The following is a 16,524-nucleotide window of genomic DNA, read 5'->3' on the forward strand; positions in this document are numbered from 1 at the left end:
TCCTACAAGTGGCAAGGTTATAATCTTTACTCTTATAACAACAAACAGCAAGTTCATTTTTCTAAAGGAGCACTTAGCTCTGTGCTGAGTTCTGACCTTGCTAGAAGGTGTTTGCTTTGGTCTTGATTGTCTGTAAACTCATTCATTAAAGTCTGGTGGTGGTGATGGGGTATCTAAAAAGTCTTGTTGAACACACACCCTCAGTTCTAGCTTACAAAAAGAAAAACCCCCAAACCAGAAAACTAGCTGACCACCACCTTTTTTTTCCCTATCATATAGGGTTTTGTACCCAAAAGTACTCACCTCAAAATCTCCACAAAGCACCTATCCTTAGGATACTTTTTTCCTTCCCAGTAATAAAATCCTAATGGCTCTTACCTGCTTCACGTAGTTTTTTCAGGTTTTCTTAATTTTTCAAGGGCTTTCACTAAGTTACAGGCAGATTACAAACACTGTGAATTCCAAAATGCTTTTTAAAAAGGACCATTCTCTTCCTAAATAATACCACTGTGAAGCAGGATATTAAGGTTATGAACACTTCGGTTCAGGGCTCTGTTCACAAAAGACAACTTACCTCATTTGCTTATGCAGTGCATATGCTTCAATCAAAGAATGTACCATACTGGCCTAAAAACATCAGCAAAGAAGAAAAAAAAAGGCAGAAAATAGTCTCTTTATTGTTTAATTCCGAGAAATCCCGTAGACTTCATCATCCTGAACAAAGGAGCTAACTTTTAGCTTCCCTCCCTTCTTTTCACTTAACAGTTAACAATGCACTTAAACACTATAGATACAAAGTATCTAAACCGCTAAGGAGATGGTACCCGACCTTATCGAGGTGATGGAACAGTTTTCTCCTGCAGCTTCTTCTCCACCACTTCAGGCATCCCTGGCTGTAGAGACGCCTTCCCCTCCCCCGCACCACCATCCCCACCTGTCCGTTGGACGCCTGGCTGATAAATACTGCGCTCTCAGAAACTATAAGGGAACACTTCCTCCATCACCTGGTACAGCGGCCCAAATTTCTGCTAAAGATTTCCCTCAGCCTAGTACTCTCTTGGCTTTCTAGTGCCTTCCCGTCCACAGTCCCCCACCCCCACACCAAAAGCCCACGGTCTTTCATCTCAACCTCTCTTACCCGTTTGGGGACTTTTGCCAGGGAGTCGCACATGCTGACATATTCGGGACTGTAGATGTAAACCGGTGGCAGCGACTGCCCACTGTCCGCCGGTTCCTCCGCCTCCTCCATCTTCCACTTCCAGCCGTTCCGGAGCCACCGTCCGGATCCGGCTTTTTTCGGACTCAGCCCGGGCTCCGGTTCCTGCTCCTCTGATCGGCCGCAGCGGTGCTCCCTGGTCAACATTCCCTCCTATTCTCAAGATCGCCGGAGACACTGTCCCCGCTCCCCATCCAATGAGAGGAATACATGGGCTTTCCCAGGTCAGAACCCCTTTATTTAGTGACCACAGTTCAAAAACGGGAGTTCGGCTGACAGAAGAACCCAAATAGCTGCCAATTAGGATAGATATCTTATGGCACAAATAAGCACGGTCAAAACGAACCATCCTTGTTGCCCTACGGGGCCATTTGAGATGAGGTCAGACCAGCTTCAGAGCATGCCGGGAGATGTAGTTTCGAGGGGTTTCGGTAGCGGAAGAACCGGGACTGATTACTAAAAGAGCCGCGAATTTGAGTTTTAGCGCTGAAAAAGGGGGAAAAAAGCAACCCGACTCTTTACTAATTGTTTCAATCTACAAATGCACCTATATAAATGTTTGAAGACAGACACGATGGGTCCACTAAGGGGCTAGCACCACCCAGCTACATCAAGCAGGCTTTTCTTGGTTGGGGACTAATTAATGGTACAAATGGTTTGAAAAGTTTACGCGGTATATTCTGTACCGCAACTTTACTTCATTGCTTTTCAACATTAACTATCCATGTCCACGTAAGAGTTAATATTCTCAAGAATTTACACTGGAAAAGCTGATAGCCCTCTCCCAAGACGCTGGCTGGTACTCTGGAACTTGCTTGGTGAAATTGCTTGAAAATTCAGGGGAAGTTAGTGTATAATCAGGTATTTTCAGTGATGTTTGGTAATGGAAGCTCCTCTTTCCTCCCTCCTTTTGCCTCTGTAACTATACAAAGGTTAGGGAGATATTTTAGGTTTACTGTGAGGATCCACAATAAAAAATATCCTGAAGCAGTTTTAGAATTACCATCAGTATTTCCAGGTTCCTGGGGGTCCCTATGATCTGATGCAAGCTGGCCAATGCCCAAGCCTCCAGCTCACATCAACCTTAACTGACCTACTAACACCCCTAGATAATCCAATATCCTAATCTTCTTTAAAACTCTAGCTTGTTTTTTTACTGTTTAAACATTTACTGAGCATTGTGATATGCACTTGGACATATTATCTCATTTCATCCTTGCAACAGTCCTATGAAGGAGCTTGTAATATGCCCCTTTTACAGATGCAGTTTAGAAAGCAAGTAACTGTTCAAAGTCACACACTTAGCAAGCAGAAATGCAGGAATTCAAAACCAGGTCTGCCTGAAACTGAAGCCTTTAAATATTCCCTTTACTATATAAACTTGATTCCTCCAGGATGATTTTGAGTTAAACCTAACTTTGCTCAACCCTCCATTTAGTATCTGTCAATACTTAGTATTCTGGAATATTTTTTCTCTGATGCGTTCTTTAACTAGAATGTAAGCTCTTAAGTTTCTTTTATATCTTCCCATACCAACTAGTTCAAAGTTCTGCAATCAGTCATTCATCAAACATTTATCTAACATCAACTAAGTGTACAGTTTAGCTGTAGATTCAGTTTTCAAGATGAATTACAATCTGATCTCTGCTCTCAGGAAATTCACATTCTTGTACGAATGAGACAAACATACAAGAAACCATAGGCAATGCAGAGTCAGATAACAAATGTAGGATGCTTAGATTACTTAATAAACAAGCATTAAGTATTCAATTATTGGTACTTAATAAATGGCAACCAGGATTCTTATTCAGTGGCACTTGAGAGGGACAGGATTTACTTGGTGAAGATGGGAGCAAGGGGAGGGCATGCTGCTAGAAACGACAGCATAAGCAAAAACAAAAAAGAGAACATTTCCAGTCTAATTTAGCTGAGAGGGCTGGACCATGAAGAGTTTTGAATGCCCGGCTAAAGAGAATAGACTTCATCCTGTGGGAAATGGGTATGCATTTAAACAGAAATCTTTCTTTAAAACAAGATTTCTACAGCAGTGGTGTGCAGGAAAGATGAGCTATTTAAAGACTAGAGGCAGTGAGATGCTGCACTGTTCCAGATAAGAAGTAATGATGATTTAAACTACAGTAGGGTAGGGGCAACGTGAACAGAGAGGGAAAACCAATGCACAGGGTAGGTTCAATAAGACTTCCTTACTACTTGAATATTGGTGGGAGAGGGAGGTGTTTGAGATTCACTGAAAACTCTTAAAAGTCTGGGTGAAGAGAAGGCCAGGAGTATCAATATAAGGAAGAAGGAAATGAGGAGGAAGAACTCATAGTGTAGGACTGAATGGACATGAGTCTGATTTTAAAAGTGTTGGGTTTCATGGCTCAATGGGATAAGCACCTGTACATCCCTGCCCCATCACACACACATAACGAAGAGGTAGCTGAAGTCATCAGAGAGGCTGAAATAGTCAAGGGAACATGGCTTTCTCTACTGCAATATCTCATAGTCATATCTATCTTAGCATTTTCAAACCAAACTCCCCATTTGCCATCCAAGTCTTTTCCACCCCTTCCCCATCTTTCATAGCTCAGTAAAGATACCAACATCTATCCAGTTACCTAAGTCAGGAACCAGGGAAATTTTTGTGTTCCCTCCTTTTCCCTATCCCCAAATCCAATCCAGCAGCAATTTCCATCAGTTCCACCTCTAGGACACATCTTAAATGCACCCACTTCTCTCCCTCTGCACTGCCGCCACACCAGTCCTGGCACTGTCATCTCTCACCTGGACTTTCTGCAATATCTAATTGGTTCCTTCTTCCACTCTTGCTGACCTACAATCCATTCTTTTTGCAGCCACTAGAGTGAGCTCCTAAAAATATGTAAATTACATCATGTCACTTTTTAAAACCTGCCCCACACCATGATGAGAACCTTTGAGCTGGGATGAGTATAATTTTGGGAAATGCCTGTTGTGGGGGTTAGGAAGAGGAAAAGATGCCAGAAAGAAGACAAAAAACTAACAGTTGGATGGGAACAGATGCAGCATAGTTTCACAGAAATCGAGGGATGAGAGGAGGGTTACAAGAAGGGAGATATAGTAACTATCTCATGTATTGCAAAAGGGTCAAAGACCCCTTTTGCCATTAGGAGCACACTGGTGCTCTAAGAGGATAAAAATGGGAGGGAGGTTGGAAGGGAGTCAGATTGCAAGGGGTTAAGGACTAAAGCCACATTGTGAAGTGTAGCTTCTTCTTTGAAGAAATTTGATTGTGAAAGGAAGGAATCAGTATAGCAGCCTAGGGGCAGGGAGATGTAAGAGCCCAAGAATGATTTCTTAGGAAAACAGAGAAATCCACATTTACAGACAGAAGGGAAAGATTCAATGGAGCTGTAGGAGTTGACTGAAAGATGAGGTCCTGACAGGTTGGCAATATAAGGAGGAAATGGGACTTCATGGATAAGCAGAGGAAGGAAGAGCACACAGTACAGGCTGGCCAACTGACACCCTAAAATCTGGACTCTAATCAGATGGCATGAAAATGGATTGTTCCATGTGTTTTTTCAGATCTAGCAACAGGAAGCTGAACACTTCAAGGCAGGAGCATTACTGCTAAACTGGAAATAGTATCCTTATTTGGCATACAATGTGGCAAGATGTTTCCACTATGGAGAAAGATAAATTGTTGCAAGAGGCTTTGACATTGGCAGCATATTCCTGCAGTATATCTCATAGGGAGGCTAGACACTTGTTCATGATTAAGACAGAGCACAAGCCACTCCACAGGTCCCTAACCTCAATTTACTACATGCTTAACACCCATCTTGTCCTTACATTGTGAAGAAAACCCTTCGCAAAGCACTAGATTCGCAGTCAGAGGACTTGAGGTCAGAGGAAGTAGGATGAATCTGGGCTCCATTTGCTGATGTGGTGGCCTCTGGCAAGTTCCTTAACTCACTTTCCTCAACCATTACTGCTAAAGGTAGTTTTGGAACTACCAATTTCAGCAAGGTTAGGTTAGGCTGTGCCACTTTGGCAATCTCTCCTGCCTCTGCCTGCCTGCTTCTGCCAGCAGGCAAAACACACACATTAAAAAGACGCTACCTCTGGCCACCTGCTCTGTGTGTTTCACAATCTAACCACTGATGCTTCAACTGTGCCTAACAGACTGACCCTTGCCTAACACATAATTTCTTAATGTCTTTCCCTTGCAGAGTGTCATGATTGAGAATGTGACTCTAGAGTCAGACTGCTTGGGCTCAACTCCCAGCTCTCCAGTCACTAGCTGATCTTGAACTATTTGCTTAACCATTCAGTGCTTCAGTTCCCTTGTCTATAACATGGAGATGACAAGAGTAGGTATCTGACATGTTGATTGTGAAGACAGAATAAGACAGCCTATACCAAGTGCCTGTATAACAACGGTTGGCATTTGGTAAGCACCCAAATGTTGGTTATTATTTAAGAGGTAGTGTGCCAAATATTCCTTAATTTTTGGAAAAGTCTCAATCCACTGTTGTCCTCATCCCCATACCATACTGTAAGAGCACTGCTAGTGGTCTGAGAACAGGCCCTTGGCTTTTAGGCCTAGCCTTAAAAGAAATCAGACTTCTGCTAAATATAGGGAGACCATACCATCCAAACTGGGACACTTTTGAGAGTGACAGAGAGTGCTATTAATAATTATGCCAGGACAACAGGCATAAATGGGGACTGTCCTAGGCAAACCAAGACCTAAGGTCATTCAAGTTTAATAGGAATGAAGACTAAATGTGGAAAACACTGCATTTATTTCCACTGCATTAATACAGGTACTGGTATTTGGTAAGTGCAAGAAAGGGACAATAGAGGTTTTGTGAGCTGTGGCTGAGAACAACTTTTGCCCTCCCAGCTGCATAAAATTCCCAGAATGTAGTAAAACCTACTTAATGTAGACTGTAGAGACTGTTCATCCTTGCTGGATAAGCCCTTTCTGGTTACACAAAAGGCTAATGAATAGTATAAACAAGATTCTGCTGAACAGGTATACTTAGGAGAACAAATTGTTTTGAAGTACCCTTCAGTAGTGCAGAAGCACCATTTGCACACAATTATAATGCTAAATAAAAATCAGTTTTATTCATTCATCAGAACAGGTTCCCTAGAGACCTCAATAAGCCCTTTTGAATTTACTGAGCCTAGTTTGAACAGGCATGTATTTGAACTGTAAAACTGCACTTCTTTATTTATAACATATTATATAATGTATAACATATGACTTATGTATTAATATTATTCTACTTTGACCCAATTAATGAGCCTTGACTATACTGTATAATATAGAATATGTAATATAGAGCCATGAAATAAGCTCCAATCACAAAAACATATTTAAAGTTTTGCACACTGGTAGTAGACATGATTTAATTATAAATTTGAACTTTTAATTCCATTTTCAAAACATAAGTGCTTTTACAAAAAATCTTAATCATAATGTAAGTTGGTCACAGGGATGGTAGTACAGCATGGATAATATAGCCAGTGATTCTGTAACATCTTCCCTATGCCAGCAGATAGTAACCACACTAGCAGGGGTGAGGATTTAATGATATGGGTAACTGCTGAACTACTGTGTTGTACTTGAAACTAGTAGAAGAGCACATACATCAACTACACTTCAATAAAAGAAAAACCAAAAAAAAATAAGTGCTTTAAAAAAAGTCCAACATGTCTTTTAGCATATTCAGTGTCTCTTCCTAGTTTGCAGATGGCAAAATTCCCATCTTGAAGCCTTAATCCCCAATGGCATGGTATTTGGAGGTGGGGGCCTTTGGCAGGTAATCAAGATTCAATGAAGTCATGAAGGTGGGATTGCCAGGACAGGCTTAGGGCCCTTATAAGATGAGGAAGAGAATAGAGCTCTCTGTCTCTGCATCATGTGAGGACACAGGTGGCCATCTGCAAACTAGGAAGAGACACTAAATATGCTGGGACCTTGATCTTGGACCTCTCAGTCTCCAGAACTGTGAGAAATAAATGTATGTTGTTTAAGCCACTCAGTCTAGGGTATTTTGTTATAGCAGCCTGAACTGACTAAGCCAGAAAGTTAGGAGAAATACTCTTCAAAGAAGGCTACCTAAACATGGGGCCAGAGAAGGGGATTTCAGGATTCCCGCATTACCCTTTGTATGTCAGCCTAAGGTCACAGTCACACCCCACCTCCCAAGCAACACATATTTACACACTCAGTCTTTCAAATGTGCATACAGATATAGACACATTAAAACAAATTATATTCAGAAAAATTCCCCCATATGCTGAGACACCCACAAAAATGCAGGTTTTTATAAGAAACAGATGTGTCCACAGATACCAAGATATACATAGGTATGAACATTAGAAACAGGAAGGGAAAAAGTAAGTGGAAGAGTTTAAGAATAGGTGGGAGGGCAAGGAGTTGGTGGGGAAGTGTGCTGGATTCTGTAGAAAGTGAGTAGGTGAGTGAGCAAAAGGAAATAGTCTTTGGTAAAGTAGCTATTTTACCTGCTTTGCCAAAGATAGAGGCTTCAATTATTCTGTGTGTTGTATGCCAGCCCACTTTTCAGAGGCAAGGATTAGGTGTAGAGGGCTATCTTCTAGGCACTAGCCCACCGCTGATTCCCTCTCTGTTCCTGGGGTGTAAGGCACTACCCAGGCATCTTCCCTTCTTTCCCCTTCCTCTCTGGAATTGGATTCCTGGCTCAATTTCTCTGGGTTATTCTGCATTTTCTGCTACAGATACATCTCTGAGTACCAGTAATCTTCATAAAATGTGATTTCAAGTGTTAATGCAGAAGTCCTTACATATACTCACTGCATTTGCATTTTTTTGGTGTTTCACCAAAGAGAGAGTAGTAATTATGTGGGCATAATACAGAGAAGGCAAAAGCAGAGATAATAATTCTACAATGAAAGTTCATTGCTCAGTGTGAGGCAACACTTGAGTAAAGAAGGAAACCATATCTGGTACTCTCTTTTTCTAAGAAAAGGCACTCAGAATAGATATTTCCAATTTATAGTAGCATAAAATCCAAACAACCTAGGGTTTATTCACTTGAGATAATGTCCCAAAGGGTTTACTCAGTTGAGATAATGTCCCAAAGCACTACTCATTCATACAATGAAACCACACATTAGGGAAAACCAAACTTTAGAAATAAGTTATTATTAATACCTGCTTCCCAAACAGGAATTAGAAGACTAAGTTTATAACAGATCTAGAAAATAAAAACACATGCAAACTTTTATGAACTGTGAAAGAATTAAGGCCCACAATGAAGTGCTGGGTGAGCATATTACTCCAATAAGGGTTTATTTCTTCTAAAGCAGTTAGTTTATCAGAAAAGTTTGCTCTAAGGGATGGAATAGAAAGGGGCAGGGTGGGCGTGATCAGGCCACCACATTTCACCTCCATGCACAATCAACCGAGGCAAGAACCAGCTATCAAAAGGTTCCCAGCAGCCAGGGCCCAAAGGTTTCATTGCATGGCACAGATGCTGTGGGGCAGGAACTCCTGCACGTAGGTGGCAGCTGCCTTGGAGAGGTAGGTCATGGTGCCAAATCTGCCACTGGGTGCACTGTCGTACAGAAGAATACAGATGCCAGTCGCAGGATCCTTTGCCAACATGATATCATCCGCACTGAGGGTTTTCTGTTTGGTTTTTAAGGGTGGAAAAACACAATGGAAAGGAAAAAATTACTAATCCCTTTAATTAAAGTTTTGATTAGGATAACACAGAGCCTCTTTTCCATCACCAGCTAGTTGGATTTTAGGCTGTTTAGCCAGAAAGGGATCAGGGTTATGATCAAAATGGCGAATATGAGTTTCTATACATGTATTTTTCACTAGATCCCAAAAGTATATGAAATAATTTTTAAATTATTAATTATTTGGAATTTGTGAAAGTTAAATATAATAGTTAATTAAATGAGTTGTGCCTGTTAACAATCATATGTTCATACGTACAAATCACCCTAGAGGTACTTAGGTCTGAATCATTCTGGTAATACTGATTTCAGCATGTATTATTATATCTTGTATTTGATCATTATTTCTTTCTAAATTGACTTAATTCAAACAGACTGTAAGCTTTACAAGCTAGAGTCTATGCCTAAAAGGGATCACATTTTCTGATACATGGACTAATGGCAATCCAGAATATTTAAAATTAGGACTGTCCTAGAAAATCCTGGATGGTTTTAATTTCTTTTGTATTACCTTCAGTGCCTGATAGAATGAAACACCTATTACATGTTTTGGAGATTTTCCTATTGATAGCAGCGCATGTCCTTCACCATATGTGTCCCTGTGTCCCTACTCTTAATCTAGGAGAGATTTGGAAAGCTTTAATAAATACTTATATTTTCAAAATGTGACTAATTTCCTGGAAGATTTATTAAGATAATAAGAAAAATGTAGAATTAAAAGTTTCACTTTGGTATTTTCCTATAGGTAAGTAGCAAAAACCAAAACCAAACCAAACCAAAATCAAATATCTTTTCAAGAGTCCAGAAAGGATATGCTACCCAATAGTCTTTTATCAAGTCCTTATCACTATGCAAAAAGTTGTGTGATAAGAAGTTTGGAATATGATAAAAAGCAGAAAAGCCTCCTGAGTCCCAGACAACTTTACCATCTAACAACCATGAAACATATGGTAAAAGCCAGAGGTCATCCCACAGCTTACTTATTTTGCAGAGCTCAGAGGGGGCCCAGAAAAGAGCTATGAGGAAGAGGACACGAGAAAGTGACATTGGCTTCATGAAGAGCTCTGAATGCAGTCAGGCTAATCTCAAACATCCCCCTTTGAGACAAACAAGAGGTTTGCCTACCTGTTCTTGAAGGAACAAGTCATTGGCAATATGCACTATTTTTTCCACAGCAATGATACTTCCGATACTATGAATTTCAATATCTGCCATCACAGTGAGGACAAGGATGGCTTCAACCAGAAGCTGACGGTACTCTGGCTGAGGCACACGATTCAGGACAGACTCCACATGAACAGAGAATTTAATCTCGCCTGGAGTCATCTGTGGTAGAGGAAAAGGAAACTACTTCTTAACAGCACATCATCTAGGAGGCATCAATCACCTACTCTGAAAGGCAGTAAAACCACTGTAGCTAGGAGTGTTGTTTTGGTCTCCTTTAAGGTAACTGACAGAGTAAATTAAATTGGTTCAGTCTTTTTGGAAGACACCCCGGCAGTGCATAACAAGAGTCATAAAAGTGTAATTGCCCTCCAACCTATACTCCTCATTCTGGGAGTTCATCCTAAGGAAATAATTCATGAAAGGAAATAAGTCCTATGTGCAAGAGTGTTTATAGCAGCATTAGGCACAAGTGTAAAACTAGAAGTAACCTTAACTTGGGAATGGTTGTGTAAATAATGGCATATCATGGTAATGCAACTTCATGAGTTTTTATAGAGTAATTTAAAAGAATAAATATGATGACTGTGGATAAAGAAAAGTATGAGTAGAACTTAAAATTGTACATACATGATGATTAGAACTATGCACATTTACATACTGCTAGATAAAAATAGGCATGAAGAAATATGAAGTACTTTATGGTGAAGGTAACTGAATCATTTTTGGTAAAATTGTATTTAGTATACACTTTAGGGTGACAATGGAGACCTGGAGTCTAAAGATCTGAGTTCAAGTCCTGCCTTTGTCAAGTTACTCATTCTATATGACCTTGGACAATTCATCTTTCTAAATTTGTTTCCTTCTCTGTAAATCAGGAAGTATAATCCCATCCTAAGCTGTCTCACAGTTGTGTTGGATATCAAATTAATGAATATGTGAAGCTGCTTTGAAGACTCCTAAAGGTACCATTCAGGTATGTGTTATTATTAATTCTATTAACATTTCAATCTTGCTTAAAGGTAGAGAAAAGACAAATAGAGGACACAGTGTTCTTTATTAGAGAAAAGGTCTATAGGCAAGAGTGAAGCCCTGACACGTAGTATTAGCTTTCTGTATCTGCCCCTCCAGCCATTATCTGCAACAACTCTAGTGTTTTCAAGAATTTTCTACTGTCCAATCTTACTATTCCTAGCTTGCTACTTCTCATGTCTTTGTTGATTTTTATAAAAGCTATTTCTGTTTAACTTCTGTGTGATTGAGCAAAAAGTGAAATATAAAAGCACCTGATAATCTATGTCTGTGGTTCATGGCAATGTTTTCCATCAGACTTACTCCAAAAATTATTTTTTAAGTACAGATGCTTGTGCTCTGTTCCTGGAGATTCTAATCCACTAAATTGGAGTTAGGAGCTCAGGTTACTGTGACATATATTTAGAGCTAAGGACCACTGGTTTATGATCTAACAGTTTACAAGCATCCTACTAGAGAAAGGTAAGGATGAGAAGGATGGGGACATGAAAAGTCATTCATTCTTAGATTTCTATCTTGTCTGTTCTCTCTAAAACTCTGGCAATACTAAAAATAAATAACAGCCTAACTTAATTAACCATTAAAAGAAGCTATCCTTGTATCATTAATGTAATACATAATTACTCTCCTAATATGCCCATTCTATTTTTTTTTTAGATAATTATTTTTTATTGAAGGGTAGTTGACACACAGTATTACATTAGTTTCAGGTGTACAACACAGTGATTCAACATTTATATACATGATAATTCTAGGTAGCAGCTATCACCATACCAAGTTGTTACAATATTTTGACTATATTCCTTATGCTATACATTACATCACGGTTACTTATTTATTTTACAATTGGAAGTGTGTATATATATATATATATATTTTTTTTTTTGTGAGGGCATCTCTCATATTTATTGGTCAAATGGTTGTTAACAACAATAAAATTCTGTATAGGGGGGTCAATGCTCAATGCACAATCATTAATCCACCCCAAGCCTAATTTTCGTCAGTCTCCAATCTTCTGAAGCATAACGAACAAGTTCTTACATGGAGAACAAATTCTTACATAGTGAATAAGTTACATGGTGAACATTACAAGGGCAGTCATCACAGAAGCTTTCGGTATTGCTCATGCATTATGAACTATAAACAGTCAGTTCAAATATGAATACTCATTTGATTTTTATACTTGATTTATATGTGGATGCCACATTTCTCTCTTTATTATTATTATTTTTAATAAAATGCTGAAGTGGTAGGTAGATACAAGATAAAGGTAGAAAACATAGTTTAGTGTTGTAAGAGAGCAAATGTAGATGATCAAGTGTGTGCCTGTAGACTATGTGTTAATTCAAGCTAGACAAGGGCAATAAAACATCCACGTATGCAGAAGATTTCTCTCAGAACGGGGAGGGGGAGGTTCTAAGCCTCACCTCTGTTGATCCCCCTTTTTCTCACCTGGTGGCCCCCCTGTGACTGTGCCTGTCTTAGGTTGTTCCTCCCTTGAGGAATCTTACCCGTCTCTGGCTAACCAGTCATCTTCCAGGGCCATACAGGGAAATGTTAAGTTGGTAAGTGAGAGAGAAGCCTTATCATTTGAAAAGGTTAGCTTTTTATTTCTTTGCATATTTATGCCCTGTGGCTTCTATGCCCAGCATTTGTCTTGAGGTGTCTTTACCACTTGGAAGAATTATGATACTCGGTAAATTCGATATGAGGCATGAATTCTATTTAAGGGTTGTAGTTAGGAAGGAAGAAGAAAAGCTATAGAAGTAGCAGGCGGAAGAAAACATGGGAAGATTGATTATTTCTTTGACATATCTTCTTGTAGAGTAACTTCAGCATGTATAGGTTTTAAACTACTAATTAAATTGCACACATACATTAACATAATAGGAGTACAGTTACATAACCAAAGCATACCTGTAATTACCAGCCATCTCCAGTGAAACCAAGAAAACCAGTTAGGCACCTTAGGCATTTGTGAAAACTTATCTATGATATGGTGGATATTGTCCAACTGAACTTGAACAGTCTGAGAAAAATCAGACAAATTAAAACAGTCCATTCCTGGGGACTGTTCACATCCCATATGTTCTTTTAACAGTAAATAGTCTGTAGTTGTAAGATTTTGGAGAGCTACAATTTGCAGTTCTCCTAATTCTTGGTTGAGTTCCAACAGTATAGATCCAGTCAAATTTGTTGTTTTACTATATGCACAGGGCAGCTTAGATATCTCCTTCTTCATTCCCATATGCCCATTCTATTTTTAAAAAACTTTCTTTTCTTCAAAAGCATTTCATGTTCAGTTGATTTATAAAAGCATAAATCTGTTATTTTGAAAAGTGACCACTGAAATACTTCAGCCAGACAAGGTATCAGTCACATAAGTGTGAAAGAGCCTTACCTCTCTAGTGGTTGAAGAAGGAAGAACAAAACCTTCCACAGAAAGTCCATGACACTGTAAAACAGCAAAAACATGTTGTTACCAAGGATATGCTGACAACTGGGAGGCTGTAAGCAGACACTTAGTATTTCTAAGTGTACTTCATGGGGTAGATGCTGAGTAATCATAGGCCAGTGAAAAGTCCTACAGCCCAAGTGTCCTTGCCAAGAGCTTGTGATTGCTACATGGCAAGAAGCAGGGCTGGACTACAGGAGACCCAAGGTTCATCCTCTACTTAGGGGAGTTGCAGTGATAGGGAAGGACTACCTTCTGGGATAGACTAGCTGCAAAGATTCAGAGACACCTGGGAGGATACCATGCTGTGACCCAGAACCACCACAAATAGGCTCTCAGAAAGATTCTTAAGCTGAAGAAAAAAGCTCAAGATATGATTTATTGGATATGCATAGTTACTACGTTTTCTATTTAACCATACCACATCAGCACTCCTGATCTCCTCAACCTGCTCTACTAGACTTTTCTGTAGTGCTTGTCATCTTTTCACATTCTATATAACTTATTATATTTATTATTTATTGTTTATCTCTTCCTAGTAGAATGTAAGTTCCATAAGAACAGGGATTTTTGTGTCTTTTGGTCTTTGCTATATTATTGTAAGCACGTAGGACATAGCCTAGAGCACAGCAGATGCCCAAGAAATAACAAATAAATGAGTGATATTTTATCTTCCCCCTCACTACCAACTCAATTATTAAAAAATAGGGGATTAATGACATGCTGTTTTAAGTTTTAAGTAAATCGAAACATTATATATTGAACTATAGATAAAGATTCCAGTCTAACAGGTTTATTGACTTTGGTAGCAGAGACTTCTATCCCATGTTTCACATGCCAAATAACAACCTTTGTACAGAGAATTACCAGTCTTCAAACAAATATGCAAAGTGATTATGTTGCATTCATACCCTGAAAGGAATGGAATGAAAAACAGGAGGCTTCTTTTCCTCTTACATTAGGATTCCAAGTCCAGGTTTTGATTCTGCTACAAAATATCCAATCTTTCCTGTCAAATTTAAAAGTTCTTTCTCTTGTATTATGACAGCCTTGTGGCTTTGTACCTTCATAACACATTTTGGCCTTTGCATTATAGCTGCTATTTAAGAAGACAACTATGGATTGAACTTGATAACAAGAACAGAAACCTTCCAGGGAATCTGAAGTAGAATAGCACCTGCTACATGTCTGTGAAATTGAATTACCAGAACCCAGGCATAACTGGGGACATAAAGTACATATCTGTCACTACTGTGCTATAGAAGTTAGATGGAGGAAAGTTTTAGGTACTCTTTAAAAAGAAGACCCCCCCCATTGCAGTCACTGTCCATCAGCTTAGTAAGATGCTACAGAGTTGCTACTTGTCTTCTCTGTGCTATTAGGCAAGGGCTTTTTATACAGACTCCCCATATAGTCTAAAGAATGAACTTTCATCTTCCCAAAGGATCACCTGATTCTGACCCTGAAAGAGTATCAATGTGCTAAAGGGAGAAACAGAGCTAAAGGCTTTAAAGTTCTGGATGAAGTGTTCTTCAGGTCTTTGCCAGGGGCAATGAAGCAAAAAGTGGCACCTAATAGACTATAAATAAGACCTATGCATGAGTACACAGTCTTCTTGGCCCTCTAAATCTGTCACAATCACAGTGGTGTCATGTCCCCTTAAATGACTTTGGCAAACAAGGCCTTTAAAAAAAGGGCAAAAACTGGTCAGACCAACAGAGTCTTTTGGACTATTAGCATAATTATGACTTTTCATTTTAGTAGTTTTCATCCCAGAAAAAATACAGGTAGGAGCTTTTTTTTATTAAGGTATCATTGATATACAATCTTATGAAGGTTTCACATGAGCAACACTGTGGTTATCAAGACCACCCCCCCCACATACCCCATTGCAGTCACTGTTCATAAGCTTAGTAAGATGCTACAGAGTTGCTACTTGTCTTCTCTGTGCTATTAAGTAAGAGCTTTTTAAACAAACTCCCCAGATGTCCCAGTTGTTTTATGGTAGTGACATTTAGTTATAAACAGCACATTGCTACAAATAACACCTCTACTCTATAACAGTTACAAAGAAAGTGAGCTCTTTATCATCAAATTTATTTGATTAGCAGCAAATGTATGACAATGTCCCACAATAACCAACTATGGTCAAAGCCAGAGAAGTAATGATTTCTGAAATCTAATTTATAAATAATACTATAGCAACAATAATGGAAAGAGACTAAATTATCAATAATGTCAAAATAACAAATCAACTGTTTTGTTTTTATGTTTTCTTTTAGGTCTTGTCCATATGAGCATGACTTTTATATAATTGCAATGACATCACAGTCATATCATATCTGAGCCAAGAAGGCTGAGGATTTCAAGGGAGAAAATAAAGAGATATCTATTATATGTTATGCTCACCTTCTGCAAAACTTTCCATACTTTTTGATAAAATCCAATAGGAACTCTATTCAGTGCGCCATCCAGCCTTCTTCGGCGGTGCCATTGACCTTGACGATTATCTTTAGATGTATGTTGACTGTAGGCACTAGGAAATGACCCACTACGTGGAGTCATGGAAGCTCCAGGTGACTTGGGAGAAAAGGACAGGAAAGAACACAAATGTTATCTCTGTTCTTCTGATAAACTATTATAGCACAATGAATAATAAACATAGTCTGTAGAGTCATAAACCACATATTAAGTGTAACATCCAAGATACAGAGGTCATACTGAAGCTAGTGGACTTATGAGTAGCTAGCAACAATATAAACTGGTACAATCCATTTAAAAAGCAATCTAGTGACACATAAGAAGAGCCATAAAAATACTGATGACACAGGAGGTTCTTGGCTGTCTCTTTCTCTGGTTATCTCTATTAAACTTCTAGCTGGTCTATGGCTTAGTTTATTACTCTCATGGGATGTAACACAAGCTTCAA

At 39.1% G+C, this 16,524-nt stretch overlaps 2 protein-coding genes across 18 annotated transcripts in view; both read right to left on the reverse strand.

The window, feature by feature from the left end:
• HDAC8 (histone deacetylase 8) overlaps nucleotides 1-1,597 on the reverse strand; it is a 296,351-nt gene extending 294,754 nt beyond the window's left edge. For 2 of the 13 annotated variants that reach the window (XR_005026032.2, XM_057495524.1), the window contains exons 1-2: nucleotides 1,139-1,594; nucleotides 575-627 (exon numbers count right to left, since the gene is read on the reverse strand). Coding sequence is in view for 12 of the 13 variants with exons in the window: in XM_057495524.1 (XP_057351507.1) it covers nucleotides 575-627; nucleotides 1,139-1,363 (278 nt within the window). In the remaining variant the exon portion in view is untranslated. Of the gene's footprint in view, nucleotides 1-574; nucleotides 628-1,138 lie in introns of all 13 variants that reach the window. The other 11 variants (XM_036890957.2, XM_036890952.2, XM_036890948.2 and 8 more) reach the window with 8 other exon arrangements.
• A 6,920-nt stretch (nucleotides 1,598-8,517) lies between these two features.
• Nucleotides 8,518-16,524, reverse strand: part of PHKA1 (phosphorylase kinase regulatory subunit alpha 1) — a 149,135-nt gene continuing 141,128 nt past the window's right edge. For all 5 annotated transcript variants that reach the window (XM_057495520.1, XM_057495519.1, XM_057495518.1 and 2 more), the window contains 4 exons: nucleotides 16,005-16,175; nucleotides 13,542-13,595; nucleotides 10,070-10,270; nucleotides 8,518-8,888 (listed from right to left, as the gene is read on the reverse strand). In XM_057495520.1, the coding sequence (XP_057351503.1) occupies nucleotides 8,715-8,888; nucleotides 10,070-10,270; nucleotides 13,542-13,595; nucleotides 16,005-16,175 (600 nt within the window). In that variant the 3' untranslated portion in view covers nucleotides 8,518-8,714. The remainder of the gene's footprint in view (nucleotides 8,889-10,069; nucleotides 10,271-13,541; nucleotides 13,596-16,004; nucleotides 16,176-16,524) is intronic.

The sequence above is a fragment of the Manis pentadactyla genome, chromosome X (genome assembly GCF_030020395.1).
Source record: "Manis pentadactyla isolate mManPen7 chromosome X, mManPen7.hap1, whole genome shotgun sequence".
NCBI lineage: Eukaryota > Metazoa > Chordata > Mammalia > Pholidota > Manidae > Manis > Manis pentadactyla.